The 19,176-nt window shown below is 33.1% G+C and overlaps 1 protein-coding gene across 2 annotated transcripts in view; it reads left to right on the top strand.

Moving 5' to 3' along the window:
- Positions 1-19,176, top strand: part of LOC150094466 (uncharacterized) — a 260,807-nt gene that overhangs the window by 181,235 nt on the left and 60,396 nt on the right. The window contains exon 4 of one of the 2 annotated variants that reach the window (XM_090411971.1): positions 14,850-15,826. The exons of the other annotated variant lie outside the window; for it this stretch is intronic. Coding sequence (XP_090268097.1) covers positions 14,850-15,074 — 225 coding nt within the window. The 3' untranslated portion in view covers positions 15,075-15,826. Of the gene's footprint in view, positions 1-14,849; positions 15,827-19,176 lie in introns of those variants that run through there. 2 annotated transcript variants of the gene reach the window in all.

Raw genomic sequence — 19,176 nt, 5'->3', positions numbered from 1 at the left:
TTTTATGTTTTCTTTAGTATCTGCATTTAGTTCTTTCAAAATCGTATATACATTGGGTCTTATTTTATATAAATCATGTTCTAAATTAGAAACAAATTTGTTCCATGATTCTCTGTCTTTTTCTGACTTCTCTTTTAACTATGACTCTTATTCTTTTATGTCCTATTTCATCTTCTAATCTTTTACTGCTTAACCATTTATGATAGTCTTCTTTTTTCATTTTGATTATTTCTTTGGTTGTATCATCCCATATCTTCAGTTTTTTTCCTTTTAATGAATTTTTTGGTCTTTCCTAATCCTTCATTTGCTGTTGCATTTAGTATCGTTTTTATATTAAGCCATTCTATTTCTTCATTTTGTTTTATTTTATCTAGATATTGGTTAATTCTTTGTTCATATAGCCATTGTATATTTGTGTCATTTAATAGTCTAGTTTTATAAACAAATGTTTTAAATTTTTTTCTGTTTTTGTTACTTGTAGCCATTTAGGCTGTAAGCTTAATTTTATTTTAATGAGGAAGTGGTCACTGCTTATTTCATATCCTCTGTGAACTCTAACATCTAACGAAAACTTTGTCTTTTCATTTAAGATAAAATAATCTATTATTGATTTCCATCCTCTGGCTGCCCAAGTATATTTATGTATGTCTTTATATTTATTGAAAGAAATCATTATTTTTATGTTATTATAAACTACAAAGTCAATCAGTTTTTTACCATTCCTGTTTAGAGTATATTCTCCATATATTCCTATATTATTATTAATTTTCGTGTTTCCAATTCTTGCATTAATTCTCCTGCTAAAATTATATAATCATTTTTATTAATCTGTATTCATATACTGATTATAAAATTCAATGTTATCCTGTTCTCTTCCTTCTTCTGGGGCATATAAACCAATTATTGTTAAATAACCTCTATTTATTTTTATTCTAGCTTATATTATTCTTTCATTCCATAATTTATAATATTTTGAAAGGGAGTTATGAATCCAAATCATGACTCCTGCTTGTGCTCTTTGGTCTCTATCAACTCCACTGTATCTATCACATTAAAATTTTCGGTTCTCATGGTTCCTTTTAATCTCTTTTTTGTTTCAGTGATTACTGCTATTTTAAAATTTCTTTAATTAAAAAGTTGGTCTAATTCTATATCTTTATATGCTATTCCTCTTACATTCCAGTTTGCTATATGTATTATATTTTGTCGTTTCCATTTTCATTTTACCTTTTCCTTTCCAGGGTCGTTTTCCATAGATTCATTCCACTTACCTTCTTCTGTCAGCTTAAAAGTAGAATTATGTTCTCCATGTCAGGTGACTAGCCTGACGATGGAATAGTTCAGTGGTAGGGCTGCTACCTTAAGGCTTCTGAACTAGCCTTCTTCCAAATTTAAACCCATAGGAGGAATAGGGTATATTGAAGGGGAAAGAGTAGATTATAGGAGAATAGAGTAGAATTATAGTAAACGTTTATAGAGGGGACACAGTTCTAAGGTCAGAAATGGAAAGACCCAATGGCCATCGAGTACGCTAATAGCATAAGGATCATATAATAAGAAGAGTTGGCTGAATAGGCCTTATAGGAAAGATTAAAGTGAGTGGATCTTCCTCAAAGTAGAAGAAGAGGATAGATCCAGCTAGGGGTCCATGGGTGTGCAACTTCCCTTACAATCAAGATGATTGCCCTGTTGGTCCACGAGTCCTTATTCAGTATATTCGGACCACCCCGCCATATATTCATATACACACACACACATAGATGTATACACACACACACACACATACATGGTGGGCTCACCTATCCTCCACCCAGAGGACGCGCCTTCTAGGGGTTACAGGGTTCCCTTAATTGCACTATTTGTTGAGAAATATATTACACAGACTGCAAAAGAGCTCTGTACCTTATTCAGGGATACAATAAAACTACTTGTTTTCTTGCATCTGCAGTATAATGGCTGTCGGGGAGGGCGTGTTGTTAACCTCGGGGAGCGAGTCACTATCGCCTCGACCTGAACATATTTAAACATTTTTCATGTGCGAGGTATGTGCAAAACTTTTTAATGCCTTTTTTCGTAAAGTAAAATGAAATCTGGGGTGCGAGTTATTTTCAAAGGAATATGGTAAGCGTTTCCTCGAGATGTTGACATCCTTCTACTGCTTCCCCTGCTTAGCTAACTTCGATGGTGAGTTACAATGCATAAATATTTTTCTCACTACCTTTTTTTTTTCAAACCAACATCATTAAAATCAATTTAATAATCAAGTTTACTGAATAATATTATAAATTATTATAAATAATAATTATTTATAAAATATAAAAAAAAGTATATATTATAAAATAAATAAATAAAGTTAGATTAATTTTCTATTAATTTTCCCCTATTAAAAACTGCTCGGCACATCAGGAACTCGATTTGTAAATTTTTGGCACGCGCACATCAAAAGGTTCGCCACCACTGGCCTATGCCATTTATTAATTCACCAAGAAATTTTCGTTTAGTATCGATAAAATGAAGAAATGTATGTTCTGACCGATGTTTATCAATAGTACTGTATAAGCACAGTGCTTTGTTTATAAAAGTTTATGATATGACCACATGTGGACAGAACCAGTAAATATATTCAAATATAAAAGCACATCTCCGCTTCTACTCTATAATATATTAAAATGAAACATTTTTAAAATTTTTTTGCTGTAGCCTTAAAAGGATGAAAAGGCAATAAAGTTTGACAGATTTTTTCAGTTAGAAACCAAAATAGGAATCTGTTGTATCAGAATTGGCCTTGGTACAAAACAGTCACAAGCACAACCACTCCAACTTGAAGAAAGCAGCACGTCAATTATTGAAATAAAAAACGATAACTCCAAAATTGAAAATAATCTTCCTGAATGCTGGACAGTGCAACGATATAACAATTTTAAAGAAAAATATGACGTGCTGGTAATTTCTAACAAAAAGTTAGGTTGCGAGTATTGTGCAAAATATGACTTTATAAAAGAGAAAAGTGTTCATGTGTCAAAAGAACGGAAATGTTTTCAGATTGAGGCATCAGGATAAAATAAAGAGACACAATGAGCTTCTCTAAGGAAAAAAATGAAAGAACATTTTTCATCAAAAGTTATAACATTTGTAAAGAGAAATATTTAAGCACTACTTGTAGAGTATTTAATACAGTTTACAGGCTGACAAAAAATGTAAACCGTTTTCAGACATAGAAGATGAGATAGAAGTGCAAATTAAAAATGGATTAGATATGGGAATACGATTACATTCTCGTAAAACTGCTGTGAAAGTAGTTGATTTCATTGCAAAGTAAATTAAAAAAGAAATGTTTAATAAAATTATTGAAAGTAATCTGAAAATATGTTTGATTATTGGCGAAGCTTAAACGATATCCTGCAAACCAGTTATTATACTTTTCTTACAAGTTGAGGATTCAGTTACATCACCAACAATTTTCGTTGAACTAGTTGAATTGGAAAAAAAGATGCAGAGACAATATGTTCTTCAGTTATGGAAAGTTTAAATAATGTTGGGCTTACTAAGAACTACCTAGAAAAAAATTGAATAGGATTTTGCTCTGATGGTGCCAACGTTATGCTTGGGAGAAAATCCTCCTCCATCTTGTTTTAGATGATTCACTAAAGGAAATAAAGCAAGTAAATCATTTTAAAATATGTATTGATAAGACTCCCCTGACACCTACGGCACCCAAGCCTCAGAGTTCCGGACTGGTGGGCCGGTTCTTGAATTCTGATGAATCGAAAGGGTCTGTCCTCCCTTGCGCCTACGGCATCCCCCCGAGTTCCGGACTGGTAGGCCAGTTCTCCTTGAATTCTGATGACTCAAATTTTGAAAACTTGAAAGGGAGGATTCCTCCTACCTGGTGCCTATGGCACCCAACCCCCAGAATTCCTGACTGGTAGGCCGATTCTCCTTGAATTCTGACGACTCGAATTTGTGAAGACTCGAAAGGGGAATTGCCGGCCTGAGGCGCCCAACCCCCCTAGTTCCGGTTAGGCCAGTTCTTGAATTGTGAAGACTCGAAAGGGGGGATACCCCCGTGGCGTCCAACCCCCCAAGTCCCAGACTGGTAGACCGGTTCTCCTTGAATTATTTTTCATCAATCCAGTAAGAACCAAATTGAACTTTCCAAAATATCCGAACAACTTGGAATTGAAATTATAAAGATTGGTAGAGTTTTGAGACCAAGATGGGCTGTCTGTAGTTTAAGGTCAACCCTAGCCGTGTGGCGCATTTATCCAGCGCTACATCACTATTTTTATTCAAATAAGAATTACTTAGGTATGGCTGCCCGTCTTGAAAATATATATTTTATAACTGAATTGGCATTGATGATTAATATTTTGAACGAAGTTTCTCTTCTTTCAAATGCACTGCAAGCAAGAAATATAGACATAATAATGGCTGAAAAACTCGTGATAAGATCTATTACAGCATTTCAAATGCTTGGAAAGGAAAAGGGTCCATACAAAAAAAAAAAAAAAAAGTTGATGAATTAATTACTTCAGAAACCTTCAAAAATATAAAATTTGTAGAAAATCATCAATTTCTCGGGCTTCCTCGGAAAAGACTTTTATAAAACATTGTAATGTTTTATAAAATTTGAAAAAAAGACTAATGGATTGTGAACATTTAAAGCAAGTTGTAGCCAATTTCAAGATAGGAATAAATTACAATTTCTCAATTTTTTGGAGCCAGATTACTGGAATATTGAAGAAGTACTAGTTCCATGGAAAGCAGCTGAAGAACAATTGCTCATATTTAATGACATTTTTAACCAAATTGATATTAATGATTATCAAGATTTCGTGGAAAACATTTTAAAAAATTCCCAGAATTATGCAATTCCTGAAAGTGTTTAAAGAGCTAAAAATATTGTCAGAACAATTGCTGTAAGTTCAGCAGAATCAGAAAGGGGTTTTTCAAAGATGAACATAATGTGTTCAGAGAAGAGAAGTCGCCTAACTTTCTAATATATCAAACACAATGACTATTAGTCTAACCTCTAAAGGAATGGGATCCTACTCCTACAGTGAAAAGGCAGTTAAGGATAAATCACACAGCCGATGATGCTCGGATAAAAGCGAAGAAAATTGCAAGTGAGGATGCCAATCAAGAAGCAATATGGAAATATCTTAAATAATAGTTTTATTATTAAAAGAAACACACATATTAACCACAGAAAATTATTTAATTGTAAATATTTCATCCTAAGTATCTTAGGACATCATCAGTACAGTATTTTAAAACAATAATAGGAATAACATATAGTTAGGGCGCATGATTACAATAGGATCACATTAAACGTGCGTAACGTGTTACAAAAAAAAAAAATAATAAATAAAATAAAATTATTTAACACAATTTTGTATGATATTTTCCCATACTTTAGGAATAGTCAGAATGGCGTTGCGGTTTAAGTTTGGTCTGTGTAGTAGGGCTTCCGAACTTTCTTTGTATAAACGTTCATGTTTATATAAAGATCTATGTAAAAGTTTAGACTTTTCCCAATGGATCCCATGGTTTGGATTTTCAATGCCGTGTTGAGAGGCCAAATTTCTGCGGTTTAAAAAGACGAATGTGGTCTTGATGTTCCGAGATGTGTTTCTGAACAGACCTACCTGTCTGTCCAAAGTAAGACAATTTGCATGAGCATGGAATTTCATAAACACCAGACAACATCAAAGGTGAGAGTTTGTCCTTAAGAGAAGGTAACAAGTTGTAAATTTGGTTGATAGGTTTGTAAGTAGTGGCAAAATTGTATTTCTTCATAATTTTAGAAAGATGTTCGGAGATGCCTTTGACGTAAGGTATGGGAATCCTATGGACTTCTTCCTGTCTGGTTTGATGTGTGGAGAAGTGACTGATGATTTTTTTGAGTTGTTTTCGGATTATATCCATTTAGGATGGCTGTATTTTTGATTACTTCTAATTCCTGGTTTAAAGATTCTTCAGAGGAGCAGAATTTGTGTGCTCTGGAAGCTAGTGATTTAATGATGCCAGATTTCTGAGATGGATGATGAGCAGAAGAATTGTGAATGTAGCAACCTGAGAATGTAGGCTTGCGAAAGGCAGACATGGCGATGGAACCATCTTCTTTTCTTTGGATGTGTAAATCCAAAAAGGAGATACCCTGTGGAGATTCTTTTTCTAATGTGAAGTTGATGCGATGAGGAAGAAGGTTAATTTTATCTAGAAACAGTTGTAATTCATGTTCGGGATGATCCCAGACTGCAAATACATCATTGACATATCTTAACCAAATTTTTAGTTTGGGTTCAAAAGTGAATATTTTTTTTTTCTTCAAGGTGTTCTAGAAACAAGTTTGCTAGGTTTGGTGATAAAGGCAGATCCCATTGCTGTTCCTTCTTCTTGCTTGTAAATTTGACCTTTCCAGGTGAAGTAACCTGACATAATAACAAACTTGAACAATTCAATTGTATCAGATGGAAATTTTTGAGTTAGTAATTCTATTGTTGCTTTAAGGGGAATGTTTGTGAAGAGGGAGACGATGTCAAAGCTGATTAACAAGTCAGTTTTTGATAGTTGAATGTCTTTAATTTTTGTGTGAAACTCAGCAGAATTCTTGATTAAAGAGATTGAGTGGCCTATGTGAGGGCGAAGAAGGTTAGGAATCTTGATAACTTGTAAGTTGGACTGCTGTTACAGTCTACGACGGGTCTAAGTGGAACATTAGTTTTGTGTAGCTTAGGTAAGCCCTAAATTCTAGGAGGTCTTGCATGGTATGTCTTAAGTTTTTTGATTGTTTCTTCATTAAATAAGTAGCTTATTTAATTTTCTGAGTTGACGTTTTGTATGATCATAAACCAATTTGGTTTAAGTATTATGATCTCGAAGAAGTAAATTTATTTTTCAGTCATATGAGTTTGTATCGAGAACCACAGTGGTATTTCCTTTATCAGCTCTGGTAATGATTGTTTTTATTATGTTTTAAGGAAACAATAGCTTTCAATTCTGATGGTGGGATATTTAATTTTGAAGGTTTGGCATTGTAGATCACTTTAGCTACTTCAAATCGAAGTCTGTTGGCTTCAATACTGGAGAGATGGTTGACGTTTCTTTCTATATTATGCATGAAGTCTAAATATGCGAAACATTTTGGTGAAATCGCAAATTTATGGCCTCTTGCTAGAACATTTAATTCATCTTTTGTTAGTGGACGGTTAGATAAATTGACTACTCATTTCTCCGTTGGTAATTTGTTAATGATCTTTTTTGATTGATTTAATAGATTAAGGTATTTAATATGTAGAGCACTATTGCTTTTAAAAGCCTACATTTTCAGGTCGCTACGTTCACAATTCTTCTGCTCATCATCTATCTCAGAAGTCTGGCATCATTAAATCACTAGTTTCCAGAGCACACAAATTCTGCTCCTCTGAAGAATCTTTAAACCAGGAATTAGAAGTAATCAAAAATACAGCCATCCTAAATGGATATAATCCGAAAACAACTGAAAAAATCATCAGTCACTTCTCCACGCATCAAACCAGACAGGAAGAAGTCCATAGGATTCCCATACCTTACGTCAAAGGCATCTCCGAACATCTTTCTAAAATTATGAAGAAATACAATTTTGCCACTACTTACAAACCTATCAACCAAATTTACAACTTGTTACCTTCTCTTAAGGACAAACTCTCACCTTTGATGTTGTCTGGCGTTTATGAAATTCCATGCTCATGCAAATTGTCTTACTTTGGACAGACAGGTAGGTCTGTTCAGAAACGCAGCTCGGAACATCAAGACCACATTCATCTTTTTAAACCGCAGAAATCTGGCCTCTCTCAACATGGCATTGAAAATCCAAACCATAGGATCCATTGGGTAAAGTCTAAACTTTACATAGATCTTTATATAAACATGAATGTTTATACAAAGAAAGTTCGGAAGCCTACTACACAGACCAAACTTAAACCACAAAGATGTTCTTACTATTCCTAAAGTATGGGAAATTGTCATACAAAATTGTGTTAAATAATTATTTTTTATTTATTTATTTATTTTTGTAACATGTTACGCACGTTTAATGAGATTCTATTGTAATCATACGCCCTAACTGTATGTTATTCCTATTATTGTTTTAAATTACTGTACTGATGATGATGTCCTAAGATACTTAGGATGAAATGTTACAATTAAATAATTTTCACTGTGGTTAATACATATGTTTCTTTTAATTATGATCGCACCACAGGTTTCGTTATTTAAAAAAAAAATAGTTTTATTGTTTTTTGTCAGCTATTATTTAATATTTTTTCATTAATATTTTAAAACGCTTTCTTATAACAATCTAGTTTTGTGTATACCCTTTTATTGTTCTTATTTAAGTATTAACTCTATGAAATAATAGACTACCTTTCGGTATATCGTTTTTTTATACTTAAAACTGTTTACGGCAGCGAACCGGTTGTTAAATTATTTGAATCCCACCACTGGGCTTACCCTTAATTAACAGTTGCAGGAGGTCTACAATAGTTTCTACAAGGCTTCCTTTGACTTGTCTGTCTCTGCATAGTCTCTTTTTACAATAAGCAAGGGCACTGTTTCTTCATTGGGACATCCAGTGTTTAACATATGGAAGAGGATCCCAGTGGGAAATTGGTGGACCACAACTATTTACTGTCAGCAAAGATGAAACATTTTCAACCATGAGCGCATTTCTTGTTGGTGTCACAATGTTGTTCATAATGCTGAAATCCCCGCTCGCACTCTGCATTGCTCACTGGTATTGTTTCAATACACTTGAAAAGTTTCTTCATGGTGTCTGACACATGCTTACCTCCACTGTGCTTAAAATCCCTATAAGATTGAATTATCTCACAATAACAGGGAAAACAAATCACAGATCTTTCAGTTCTTGTTCACCATAGTCCATGGCAATATTATCTGGCCACTACTCAGGTAAAACTAATTTCATTATTTCTGGGTACTTTGCATCCTTATCTGCCATGCATCGTCTTGTCAAATTTGTGATTATACTCTCATAAAATTGTTCTTTATTTATTTCCATTTTGTTGTTCCTACCCCCAAATACTTTCAAGGGAACTTCTTTGAAGTGATTTGCTTCTGTAGCTTTCTGAACTTCCCTCCAGTAAATATCTCCTCTCTCTTTGTGACCTTATAATACTTCTCTTGTTCTGTGCAGGAGTTGGTTTGCTCTAGGTAACGTCACAGTTTGTTTTTGCAAAGATTCTGAGAGGCTAGAAAGCTCAGATTACGTATCCATCATTATTCCTAAATTGCTTATGAAATACGTTTCTTCAAGTTTACTGGCTAGCCCTTGAAATGTTGCTCTTTCTTCACAATGTCGATTTCCATCGTGAGCTACATGTGTAAAGAAACTGTGCAATGATGCATAGTTATTCCAAATAGAATTCACAGCCTGAAAACTTGATGCAACCCAACAAGTTGACATCTTTTCTACTTTGGTGAGACTGCAGAACAACTGTTCTGCACATTTCCTTAATTCATTTAAGTTCTTTGGAGACATACTGAGAGTTAAATATACCTTATCAAGAAACACCACAAAATGATTTGTTGTCATAACATCTTTCATTGAATTGTGCATAGCAAGTTCTAAGCAATGATTAATACAGTGCCATGTTAAAATTGTTGTAATAGGTTTCACGGTATGATAAGAACACAGATGGTTAAGAAAATAACTATTTATTAACTTAAAAGCTAATATTTCGCTGGTATTATATCCAGCATCTTCAGAGCACACAACACAAAGTTTGTTACAAATGCAAGACAACCACAATCCAGTGTAACAGTGGGGCTAGTATAAGTGATTGCAGCATGCAATACAAGACTTAAAGTCCTAATATGGCGCCATATAGGTTAAAAAAAAAATAAAAAAAAAAAAAAAAAAAAATTCAAGTTTTGAAATAGTAGACCAAATGATAGTCTTAGAAAGTTTGAAAAAATATAAATTAAAAAATAAAAGTAATAAATATTAATTTGGTCTTAGGATGACTGTCTCCCAAATCTTTGGTAGATTTATACAGCCATACTTGTTAAGGTTTGGAGTATGTTTTATGGCTTCTGTTGATTCCAGGAACAACCTCTCTGACTTGTAGAAACTTATGTGCATTACTTTTGTTTCTTTTGATAGTCTTCAATTGATCTTGTGTGCAGGGGTATCCAAAGCATGGTCTGCCAGACCCGACTTACCATAACGAAAGTGTCAGATATATTTTTTGTGTTCACTGAGGCGGATGTCCACATTTCTTCCTGTCTGTCCATAGTAGGCTTGATGGCAAGAACAGGGTACTTCATAGACACCTGGATGTGATAAAGGTGTGCATTTGTCCTTAGGTGAACGGATGAGAGTTGCTAATTTTATATAAGGTTTAAATACTGTGCGTAGTTGGTGTTTAAGCACCCTAGATATCTTTTCAGATGTGCCTTTAATGTATGGGATGGTGATAGTTTTGTTGTAGTCTTCTGTGGTAGATAGAGGGGATTTATGGGTATCATTTAGTATGTTATCTATTTTATGGGGATTATAACCATTGATTAAGTAGGTTTGACGTAGGTGAGAAAGTTCAGCAGTGAGAGCAATGTCATTGTAACAGATTGCTCTAGCTCTATGGGTTAGTGTTTTTAAGATACCATATTGTTGAGAAGGGTAATGGTGTGATTGTTTGTGTAAGTATCTCCCTGTATGTGTGGGACAAATGCACTCCTTTATCACATCCAGGTGTCTATGAAGTGCTCTGTTCTTGCCATCAAGCTTACTACGGACAGACAGGAAGAAATGTGGACATCCGCCTCAGTGAACACAAAAAATATATCCGACACTTTCGCTATGGTAAGTCGGGTCTAGCAGACCATGCTTTGGATACCCCTGCACACAGAATCAATTGGAAAGAAACAAAAGTAATGCACAGAAGCTTCTACAAGTCAGAGAGGTTGTTCCTGGAATCAATAGAAGCCTTAAAACATACTCCAAACCTTAACAAGTATGGCTGTATAAATCTACCAAAGATTTGGGAGACAGTCATCCTAAGACCAAATTAATATTTATTACTTTTATTTTTTAATTTATATTTTTTCAAACTTTCTAAGACTATCATTTGGTCTACTATTTCAAAACTTGAATTTTTTTTTTTTTTTTTTTTAACCTATATGGCGCCATATTAGGACTTTAAGTCTTGTATTGCATGCTGCAATCACTTATACTAGCCCCACTGTTACACTGGATTGTGGTTGTCTTGCATTTGTAACAAACTTTGTGTTGTGTGCTCTGAAGATGCTGGATATAATACCAGTGAAATATTAGCTTTTAAGTTAATAAATAGTTATTTTCTTAACCATCTTTGTTCTTATCATACCGTGAAACTTATTACAACATGTCTGACAAACACATAAGGCTATCCATGCATGTTAAAATTGTTGGAAAATCTTCTTTCATTAATGTTGTCAAACCTGCTCATTTCCCTAGCATAACAGAGGCCCCATCCATACATAATACAATTTGAATTTCCTGCAGGATCTTTTTTATTTTAAATTGTACATTTCAAGACACTTCATTAGTGAGTTCTTAATGTCTATTGCTTTGGTGATTTCTAATTGAATTAAATCAAAGAATAGTGTTGTAACATCACCACCATTTATTGCACCCTGTATGTACACTATTAGAACAGTCTGGTTAGATATGGGTGTACTTTCATCCAGAATAGTAGAAATTTTGGTTCTGTGGTTCACTGCTGTCCACAATTTTGTGTTTCATTTGTTTTGCAGTATGATTCACTATCTCAGTGCATGTCACATTACTATGTGAAGCATGCCCCACATATAGCCCATTAAGAATCTGAAGATGAATTAATTTTGGATGATCTACAAAAGTACGATTATGCTTTGCAGTATGATATGCAGTGTGAAACACACTGCGCTTGATTTCGTAAGCTAAAAGGTTCTGTTCTTCTACAGTGTGTCACAATGAATTCTCACTTTTACTTCTAATAATTGCTTCTGTACTTATTACTTCTGCTCGATTCTCGCTTCTCTCCCTTCTACAAGATATTGCATTACAGGAAGCTCCAAATCTCCCCGTCCCTTTCATCACACATTCGTAATCAGGCGACTGTTGATGTTGACTTTATATACACATTCAAAACTGTAAACAATTATTGAATAATAACACAATAATGTAGGCATAATTAGCGTAAAGAGAGAAAAGTCACAAAACAGAAAAATGTTCTCCTGGAGGGCCCCAGCTGAATTTAACCTCTGCCCTTAGTCACTTTTGAAACAAACTTTCAAAAGTATATAGAGTAATAATGATTATTATTATTAATAGACTGAGAGTTTACTTATGAAAAATACACTTTTAAATGTGACTCCACTGATAAGAGGTCTTTTGCCCTCTTAGGATTTCTGCTTCGTCTCTGATAAAAATCAACAGTGCAAAACAGTTAAAACATGGGTGAATATACTTGTCTTTGACCTTTCTTTTAGTGTTCCATGGCAATCAGCATTTATTTTAAAAATTATGGACTTTACAACTGTGTTATAAATGACTATTTTAATTTCCCGACGTTTCGACCTTCATATTAAGGTCATCATCTGGAGCATACACAAATATACAAAGATAAGCTGAGTTACATTTCACATAGTATGCTAAAGAGACAATGATTTGATCAACAGTTATTCTATTGGCATGACCTCTTGTGAAAAATATAATATATATAAAAAAAAAAAATACAAATAAAATAAAAAAATAATTAATTAGAAACTACATCAAAGCTATATTCTATTTAAGATAATATCAGAGAAACATTCTTTCATATAGACAGTTTTCTTACGGTAACAATGATGTCCTAATTTAACATGACAATTGTTATATTAGATTTAAGATTCTGGATTATCTACAGTCCTGTTTATGGTTAACTCTTGGGAGAAAGGTTCCATGGGTAGAATATGTGCCTTCCATATGCTTGTGATTTTTAGACCATCATTATTATTAAGATTAGGGTGGTCGATAAGAATCTCATAGGTTTCCTTGAATTTACGTTCATACCATGTTTTGGTGTGATGTAAACAACTGGTGCTTTTCCAGCCAATTCTATGTAAAGTGTTCAGGGCATGATTAGAAAGGCTAGCTTTACCATAGTTATTATATTTAATGTGTTGTTTATGTTCCTTTTGTCTGATAGGAATCATGTGTCCTGTTTCCTCTATATAGGTAGATTAGCTAACACAAAAACTAGGTGTCATTAATACTCCAAGAAACAGGGTTTTGAAGATTTGCTCCAATGAACAAGCACTTAAAGATGAATTTAAAGTTATTAGCAGTACTTTCCTAACAAATGGTTACAGCCAAAACACTATCAACAAAATTCTCTACAAAGACCTCATTAAAAAACAAAGTTAAACTAGACTACAATAAAACTATAAACATTCCATACATTAAAGGGACATCAGATAAAATAAACAGAATACTACAGAAATACAACCCTAAAGCCACATTTAAACCTCCTGTAAAATTAAAAAGCTTAACTCATCCAAAGACCCACTCTCTCTCTGCTGCCTACCCTGGAGTATATTGTATTTATTGCATCTGCAATCTACCATGTATAGGGTAAACAGCACAATTACTATCAGACAAAAGGAACATAAACGCCACATTAAATATAATAACTATAGTGAAGCTTGCCTTTCTGATCATGCCCTGAACACTTTACATAGAATTGACTGGAAAAGCACCTGTTGTTTACATCACACCAAAACATGGTATGAAAATAAATTCAAGAAAGCCTGTGAGACTCTTATCAACCACCCTAATCTTAACAATAATGATGGTCTAAAAATCCCAAGCATATGGAAGGCACATATTCTACCCATGGAACCTTTCTCCCTAAGAGTTAACTATAAACAGGACTGTAGATAATCCAAATATTAAATCTAATATAACAATTGTCATGTTATATTAGGACATCATTGTTACTGTAAGAAAACCATCTATATGAAAGAAGGTTTCTCTGATGTTATCTTAAATAGAATATAGCTTTGATCTAGTTTCTAATTAATTAATTCTTTATTTTATTTGTATTTTTTTTAATATGTATTATATTTTCACTAAAGGTCATGCCAGTAGAATAACCATTGATCAAATCATTGTCACTTCAGCATACTCAGCTTGTCTTTGTATATTTGTGTATACTCCATATGATAACCTTAATATGAAGGTCGAAACGTCGGGAAATTAAAATAGTTATTTATAATACGGTTGTCAAGTCCATAATTTCTAAAATGAATGCTTGTCTTTGAATTAATGTAATACCAAGACAACTTTTATGCAAAAAATTGTATTCTTATGAGCTCTCCTAACTAAGTTAAATTAAAGATGCCAAGAAATTATATTCTTGGCATCTTTAATTTAAAGTGCAAGCAAACAAAGTGTGCACATGAAATATTTTCATAACTAGGCTTTCTGTATAGAGACTCTTAACTTCATATCAATTGTCTCAGTATCCTATAATGAAAAGCATGACGTCTTTAGTGTATATACACAAGTAGTCTAGTCACGAAAACACTTCATGCACAAACTTTGTTTGCTTACACTTGGATAAAGGATTAAACAAGAATATAATTACTTGGCATGTTTAATTTAATTTATAAACAAGTGAAAAACTTTCAACTCTCATAACTGAGTTTCAATGGTAAACATTATTGTTCTCCTACTTGGCTATAAAATGATATTGGATATTTATTCTTTCTTTTAATAATAATAATACTTTTTTTATTAATAATAATACCCAAAAATGGTATTTTTTGCTTCAATTTTTTTCAAGGATCTTGTTAAAAGCCACTTGATGTTTGCTGTGAGGGAAGAAGTAGATATTCTTAAAGAAAAGATATCTGAACTTTTGGATCGTATAGCTCTCCTGGAGTATGAAAATAGTGTTCTTAGGGCAAATGCCAATCAAGAAACTCTTCATAAACTGACAGAATGTCAAAATTTGCATCTGAAAACTCTTGAAACAGTTAATGCATCTCAGTTATATAATAATGCTTGATTACTATCTTTAAGTACTAGTCACAGTGTGGTAACTATTTTTATAATAAAACTGCAAAACATTTTAATATTTTAAAAAGTTTGATAAAAATAGTTTTATATGTAAAAATGAAATTTTGTTCAGAGTTAGGTATAATTTTTATAGTTTGTTATTGTTTATAAAGATTAATTTTATGTGAATACTACACTGATATATATTATTCTTATGGGAGTCATACTGCTTTGCAAGGTCACAAATGAAAGTTGACATGCATGTTTACATGTTGATATTTTTTAAAAAGTTTTGGGATGGAAGTGTAATGTATATTTTTTATGAAATAACTGTAATCATGTCATTTAACAGCCTTTAATATAAAATTCTTGTGTAATAATTTCATTAATTTCTCTTGCTTCTTATGATGCAGATAGTACTTAAGGATAAGTTTAGATAAAATTGCAATCTTTAGTTAGTAATGAAACACAAGTTACAGTATTTAAATGCATAGAATTAATGTCAGCAATTTTCATGTAATATTCACTATATGTAATTATTAGTAATGGGAAATAGAATTACACCGAAATTGTGTCAAAAGCACTTCTATTCTTTCTGTTTGGAAGAAATTTCAATTTCAGAATGGATTTATTAGCCTACAGAACAGTCTATTATTGATTAACTTTGCCCTCAAATTATGAATTTAATTGTGCAGAGTATTAATTTTATTTTTGTTAAATAATTTCCAATTTTGAAGGAATTAAAATAGAAATTTGTTACTACTTTGTTATAAAAGTGAATATACCCAAATAACAAACAGTAATTCACTAGTTGGTGGTAGATGCTGGATTAGGTAGATTGCCCTCATGGAATGAGTCCTTGCACTTCATGAGGGTGTTATGCAATAATAATTATAGTGAGATTTCTTTCCTACCCACAAACTGATAACCTTTTCAAAACTGTCCCACTTAACTTTATTGTAACTAACATTTGATACACTTAATTCCTGTTGTAACAAACATTTGTTGTATATTTGGGAACTTCAGCTATGAATATACAACAAGTATATTCATAGCTGAAGTTCCCATGACATTAGTGCTTTTCTAAAAGAAATTTACTGTAGCACACCTTTCAACTGTTTATTTGTTCTCTATAAGTTGACCTATGATAACATTTTTTTTTTAAATGTTATCAAATTATAGGTCATACACTCAAGAAAACTTTTGTAATTAATATAAAAAATATTATTTCTAAACTATAAACACAGATTTGTTTTTAGTTTGAAGTTCATGCGAGCTTAAATACTTTCCGGTGTCTGGATATTAGACTACTTAAACTGTTTTGATACATTTTAACTTTGAAAAACTTCCTTCATAAGATAGTTGATTAGTTGGATGTGTCCAACTAATCCACTACCTCTATAAAATCAAGAATATAATAATTTCTTGTAATATATTATATGCTACTCAGTTCAGTAAAAAATGCTGAAGCAATTCAGTGAAGCTGAAAAATCAAAAAAATTGCCATGGCTATCTGTTTTTCATGAATATTTTCTTTTCAAAGGAATCAGCATAAGGTGGACTATTTACAAGTATTGATGTACTTATATCAAATCATCCAGTTCATATTCTTTCCCAATTGCAATTTTTCAGACTTAAAAATTTTAGCACAGAATCCTCTTAACTGTTCACATATGATTTGCAGTTGCACGAGGATAAAATGCTAATAATTTATTGCTCAGCACTTCAAACCTCTGTGGTAAATTATCATTGTAGTAAAATACCATTTAAAATTGTAAATTCAATTTAGTATACTAAATTAGCAGTATAACAGTGTTCAAACCAATTTTAATTTATGGATCTGAGAGTTAGAAATAACAGCCAATCAGAGATTAGAGACTACAGGTATGAGGTTCTGATAAAAATTAGGAGAGTGTATAGATGGCATTATTGGCAGAATCATATTAAAAATGACAATACTAGAAAGAAACATTTATTGTTGGCATTCAGTAATACACGAGCAGAACTAATCTAAAGTGGCACAGTCACTCAGACAGAATGGGAGGGCAAAGGTTAGTAAAATAGGAGCATGATACCAACAACCATGTGTCCAATGCCCATAGGTGTCTGATGCTATCTTGATATGATTCTTCCATTGCATTCTATTTTGTGCAAGATGACTCAGTTTGTGTATAGGAGTCTATTGAGTAGTACTAATACGTACAGAATCCATTTATTAAGTGACAGTTTTGAACTGTATAATAGAAATGGACCATAATGCTATTGGCCTTTGCAAAGGCATTCATCAGAATTCTATGTTACATAAATTGGAATAAATGGGGATGAATTAAAGCTGGTGGTGGAATATAATCTAAATGAAAGCATGCAACTAGTGCTTGGCACAGGGCTCTATGAATACTTGGATGGAAGTGAAATGCAGGAAATGGCTAGGCTAGAAATTTGGAAGTGGTGTGGACAGAATTACCCAGATGTTGAAGAATACAGTGACAAATAGAGATAAGGAGGTTATTATCTCTCTCTCTTCATAAGGCTTTGATATGGTCATATCTGAATTTGGGCCACCCTAGTTTATGGGGGATGTGCAAGTGTCAGAATTCAAAGTCAAGTTACCAAAATGACTAGTCTGTGGAATGTTCCTTATGAGGATAGACTGAAGGTTTGTTGGTTCCAAAGCTTAGTTGATAAGCAGGAAAGAGGTAATATGTAATTCTCATTTCTGTTTCTTTCAACATTATAATATTTCTTTATGAGAAACTTATCCAAAAACTGGCATTCAGTATTGATTACTTTTGACCTGAAATTAACAACTGCAGTTTGAAAACTGAAAGCAAATTTCTGTGGAATACACCTCAGTTTTTTATACTAAAACTTTGTTTTATATTTTACTACATTTTCATCATTATTAATAATATGTAAACAGGTTCAACATTCAAGAATGTAAACATAATTTTCGCATTAGATACCTATGCCGAGATGCTTTTTGACATTGACCACTCGAATGGTCCATTCTCATAGCAGAGTGACACAGAATTACTATTACATGTTGAAAGATAATTCATTAGTGAGGATTATGTCTGAGCCTAACTTATCATCACATTCTTTGGGAATGAAATTTTACTCATGTTTTACTATTACATAGAAATGTGCTTGACTTGGTTTTGGAAGGCCAGAGCATGAATATGCATATTTTGCCAAAACTTATTACACCTCTGGAACTTTGTTATGTATGATATCAATCTAGAGAACTTTGTATTAACTAGTTTGAATAAACATAATTATAAATTAATGTGATATAAAAGATACATTGCGAATTGAAAAAATCCATATTAATTCATGTTACTATCCCTGTTGTAACATTTCTGCTTCCATAGTGCTCACCTGCCAGGTGAACTACTTACAAAAATGAAATTTAGTTGCTGACTAGAAGTGCATTCTCTGTCCTTCTTTGGGGTTAGTTCATGAGTTATTAGATCTTTGGCACAGTGTATAGGATTTTTTTTCCCCTCCTGCAAACTTATGGTTTTAACCATACAGAATGGGAGAGCAAAAGTTAGCAAAATAGGTGTGTGATACTAAGATGGCAGGAAAAGATCTAGAGGAAGACCAAGATCTAGGTGGATTGATGCAGTCAGAACTGCCCTAGAAGACAAATACACAAGCAGACAGATTTGGTAATATTGGAGTGATGACTAATTTGGAGGAAAGTTGACAGGAGATTAGTAGTAATGTAAATTTAATCATATAGTGCTCTCATAGTATCTTGTACATTCCTTGAGGGTACACATCATGAAATTGATGATGGCATGCCAATTTTTGCTAATAGCTTCCCATTATGAATATGCGATTTGTGATCTTCACTTTTAGCATCTTCTTATTGCACAAAGCGCCTCCGTAGTAGCAATTGGAAGAACAACGGTACTTGCGCCCTTCGATTGGAATAGGCCTAAGTTCGATTCTTATTGCGACGGGAGGAATCTTTATCTGGACGATTTCAATCAAAGGTGAGTTAGCCGATCTCATACGGAGGTAGCAGGGTTTTTCCTCCCGGAAACTCGGGTTTTTCATCCTGCATACAGACAAATCGGCCCTTCAGAACACACTCAATTTACAGA

This window comes from Typopeltis vanoorti, chromosome 22 (genome assembly GCF_054136105.1).
Source record: "Typopeltis vanoorti isolate ZY-2024b chromosome 22, IOZ_Tvanoo_1.0, whole genome shotgun sequence".
NCBI classification, from domain to species: Eukaryota; Metazoa; Arthropoda; class Arachnida; order Uropygi; family Thelyphonidae; genus Typopeltis; species Typopeltis vanoorti.
This window is presented reverse-complemented; position numbering and strand designations above follow the sequence as displayed.